This window comes from Cibotium barometz, chromosome 65 (genome assembly GCF_041138505.1).
Source record: "Cibotium barometz isolate CiBa-2024 chromosome 65, ASM4113850v1, whole genome shotgun sequence".
Taxonomy (NCBI): domain Eukaryota; kingdom Viridiplantae; phylum Streptophyta; class Polypodiopsida; order Cyatheales; family Cibotiaceae; genus Cibotium; species Cibotium barometz.
In genome coordinates, this window is record NC_141110.1 from 17581475 (window position 1) to 17585675 (window position 4201).

Sequence of the window (4201 nt, forward strand, 5' to 3'; positions counted from 1 at the left end):
GATACTAATGGAGAAGATGGATGAAATGGAATCCCCATGACGTTCAAAATATGAAAGCAAGCCTCTTAGAGAGCAAGATTAAACTAGCAACAATGAAATAGCTGAAAATCAACAAGCCATGTGATAAGCATGATGATAATGAACCCACCTCATTTGCATCAACTAGTGTAAAATAGCTAAGTCATTGATAAACGATAACTACTAGAGGATCTTGGGCCTAAGGCGAGTTGGAAAAAGAAGAAGAAAAAGACTGAAGATTGAATGACTGGATCATCTATTGTGGAGTTCTCATACAAACAAACAGGTAGAGTAACCATGATGATAGAAGACTATATTGTGTATATAATATGGCATTGATCGTAAGTGTACTTACATTACGAATTATTTTTTAGTAAAAACAGAAGAATATATTAAAAAAAGGTGAGATTACATAGCCTCATGAGGAAGGTCCGGGGGACCCTGAAAACAGCTAAATAGCTAAATAAGGGATTTAGGTAACTGGAAATATAGAGACCGATGGCCCAAAACCTGAGGGCAATTGAAAAGGTGGATACGTGGCGAATTATGGAGTAGCGTTTTACATAAGGGCACGCCTAATTACTTTTGGTGATCTTATAATAAGAAAAACGATTGCGTCCTTTCAGTCCACGGGTGTTTCGATTGCACGATCACAGCAGGTTCTAATTAGGCGTCATGATCGAGATATTCAATTAGGGCGCAGGCTTGCAGTTCTCCCCCCTTTGTAAAAGCCAGCCAGGCAGGCGCGTGCCATCGATCATAAATTCAAAGCACCGTGTTACAGTAGGAGTAGGTAGGTAGTAGTGCGCTAAATATATATTACGGAGAGAATTTTTGGAATTGAAGATTAATTAGAGTAGAGAGAAGGAGGAATACATGATGTCGTCATCGGTGGAGAGGGCGATGATGGTCGAAGGGTGGCATCTGCCGAGGTGGCGGACCACCAACAAGGAGTACGGCAAGTTGTACGTCCAACGGATGATTGACGGGTCGAAGGAGAAGCGTGATCCTGATGATAAGAATTATGATCATGCTGCAAGATTAAGTCATCATCAATATGATAATCATCATGCAGCAACGGCGTCATACAACCGCGTGCATGACAGTCCCCAAGCAGCAACTCCTAATTCCGTCAGCTCTGGCCTCAACGCCCAACACCTCACTGTGCAGCAGGTGACTAGAATTCTATGGCGGCCCATTGAATAAATAATATGTGTTTGAATTAGAAAATGGCTAATAAACCCAATGATGGATGGATGGAGCACAGGACGACGAAAGACCACCGCCGCCGGTACTGCTGCTGCGCGGCCTCCCCATGGAACGAAATCAGAATGCAGCAGCTACTCCTGAACGGTTGCCTTGGGAACCAAAGCCATTGAAGCCCATGATCCTTTTTGAAAAGTACGGTGACGCTCCTATATATTGAACGCATTTAAGAATTTAAATAAGGTCCTTTTTTGGGAATTAATGTATGTAGTATGCATGTGTGTGTATCACGGTATAAATTTGGTAACCACCTTGGAACCAAACGACTAAAAAGTTACAAATTGTAATCTAATTTAGATTGATAATTACCATTTGGTAACTTTGCACTAGTAAAAAATTACCAAATGATAACTCACCTTTTAAGAAAAATTACCATTAGGGTTTTTCTATAAGCCTATAATGATGCATGCTTAACAAGGCTCAAGTAGAAAACACTATAATATCTTGCTATTTTTTCCAAGTTCTCTCAATAACTGATAGAAATAGCTTTAATTTTTTGAAACTCATACAACATCTAGCATGTATGAAAGAAATGAAGAGATCTTTGGAAACTTTAAGATCTAGAAAATTACCAAATTGTAACTCAAAATTTGGTGTATGTTACCAATGGTAATTTTATGAAAATCTCAAATTTATACTATGGTGTGTATACATATATATATACATATATATATCAAAAATTACATCAGCCGCGACGATTACACCATAATCTGATCAGTATTAGTTTAAAGAGACAAAGCCGGTTAACCAACTATGTGGAGTTTAGGCAAAGCCAACGAACTATTACATCGTCTAAAGAGACAAAGCCAACCAACTATGTGGAGTTCAGGCAATATCTCGCATTTCATCCTCCCATATGAAAGAAGATTTATCCCACCTAAGATGATAACCTAGGTCTAGGCCAGCCTTCCGTAATGCTTCTGTAGTAGAACCATCAGGAGTCTACTCCTCCAATATCTCATCCTTTACCCATCTTATGACACCAGGCCTATTACCCGAAGGATATTCCATCATAGAGAAGAATGCGTAGACAAGATGTTTGGTTTTCTTAAACCACCTGTAGGTCTTACGTCCAAAGGTGGAAAATACATGTTGGAAATAAGGTACCCTGATACATTCTAGAAAATCTCTGGAAATAAGAGAGAAGAATGTGTAGACTAGATGTTTGGTTTCCTTAGACCACCTTTGGGCCTCAGGTCCAAAGGTGGAAAATACATGCTGGAAATAAGGTACCCACCTTGGCACATTCTAGAAATACAATTTGAAAGGTAGAATCAATTTACAATTTACATGGTTCATATTAATGTACAATCTAAGCAATGTAGATGCTAACTATGCAAATAGACCTTTATATCCATGCAAAGACATATATATCATTCCCTTTCAAATTTAGTCCCATATTATGGACTTCTTACCACCCTCAAGTATAATGTGCTTTGGTAATACACAAAAAAACTAAAATAGTTGAAAAAGGCAAGTCAAATGCAATTAATGAAAATCAAGTAATGCGAACCCTTGTATCCATTAATTGTTTTCTTTTATTGGTCATAACTTATAATTTCAAGTAATGAGTACCATTTCTCATAGCACAATGTTGCTTTTTTTATATACACAGAAAAGCAAAAGAGTTTGAAAAAGAAAGGTCACTCGATAGGCTCACATCATACAAGAGGAAGAAGTGTGGAGAGTGGCTTCAAACACAACCACTACCAAAAAAAAGGCAACAAACTAACATATATAGTGCAATACATTCAATTGATGTCATCCATCCTGCAACCAAAAGATATAGCTACTACAAGTATTATGGTGCGACAAGAAATTAACTCTCGTGCTTTAGTTTTATCACTCATTGTTTTCAGTGCCATAGTTTAATATAATTTAAGCCAATCAATGAACTAAGAGAGAGAAAATAGGGCTTGGACACTTTTGTTGATAATGTAGGTTTAGGATTGTGTAATTAAGTGAGGAAGCATATAAGAAATATTAGGTAGATAACATGATTACTAAATGTATGAACATTCTTCCTCCTTTTAAGTTCAAGGCAATTTCTTTTAATGATCCACATCTCAAGAAACATACACTTAAAGATTGCTAACATGATGTGGTTAGTTATATGCATTATGCCATTTATATGGTGTAATAAAGTGCATCATTATTTGGCATGCCCTATCTAGGGATTAACTGTGAATTTCTAATTAGCAGGCTACGGAGGTCAAGGAGCAAAAACTAGCTGGGGACATAATCTTCCACTTGGACAAAAGCCTCCTTTTTCAAAAAAAACACGAGATTTGAAAGATTGAAAAAGGAGGTACAATATGTTTTTCATTGTGTACATTTCTTTGGGAAATGGTTATTTTTTAATGTACAACACTTATTGGAATTTTTATTAGCATCATATTTCCTTGACTCAATAGCTTTTCATAGCAAAAAATATATAAATTTTCAATTAGCAGGCTACGAAGTTCAAGGAGCAAAAACTAGCTAGGGACATAATCTTCCACTTGGACAAAAGCCTCCTTTTTCAAACAAAACACAAGATTTGAAAGATTGAAAAAGGAGGTACAATCTGTTTTTCATTGTGTACATTTCTTTGGGAAATGGTTGTTATTTTTTTAAATGTACAACACTTATTGGAATTTTTATTAGCTTCATCTTTCCTTGACTCAATAGCTTTTCATAGCAAAAAAATATAAATTTACAATCTTATACCATTATGTTTTTCTCATTAAAGTGTTTTAATATTTTGGCTTACATTTTTGTATGGTTGTATATTGATTGCTTGATTAAAAATGCAAAATTCAAAAAAATTGATTAATTTTAGCATCTCCTTTTCTTTATGCCTTTTGATTTCCCTTTTTCAACTTACTTTTTTGGGTACCACACATGCAAAATATTAATGGAAAATAATTTTGAAACT

At 35.9% G+C, this 4201-nt stretch overlaps 1 protein-coding gene across 1 annotated transcript; it reads left to right on the forward strand.

Moving 5' to 3' along the window:
- The first annotated feature begins 821 nt into the window (after positions 1-821).
- LOC147602986 (uncharacterized) lies at positions 822-3801 on the forward strand. The gene is made up of 5 exons (XM_086797035.1): positions 822-1191; positions 1286-1419; positions 2900-3090; positions 3487-3592; positions 3738-3801. The coding sequence occupies exons 1-4, from the start codon at positions 898-900 to the stop codon at positions 3582-3584; spliced, it is 717 nt and encodes a 238-aa protein (XP_086653161.1). The 5' UTR covers positions 822-897; the 3' UTR covers positions 3585-3592; positions 3738-3801.
- Positions 3802-4201: the final 400 nt, after the last annotated feature.

Excerpts from the sequence above, each read along its gene's own strand:
- LOC147602986 (XM_086797035.1), top strand. The coding sequence starts at position 898 with ATGTCGTCATCGGTGGAGAGGGCGATGATGGTCGAAGGGTGGCATCTG. Across the intron at positions 1,192-1,285 it reads AACACCTCACTGTGCAGCAG|GACGACGAAAGACCACCGCC; the intron begins GTGACTAGAATT and ends GATGGAGCACAG. Across the intron at positions 1,420-2,899 it reads CCCATGATCCTTTTTGAAAA|AAAAGCAAAAGAGTTTGAAA; the intron begins GTACGGTGACGC and ends TTATATACACAG.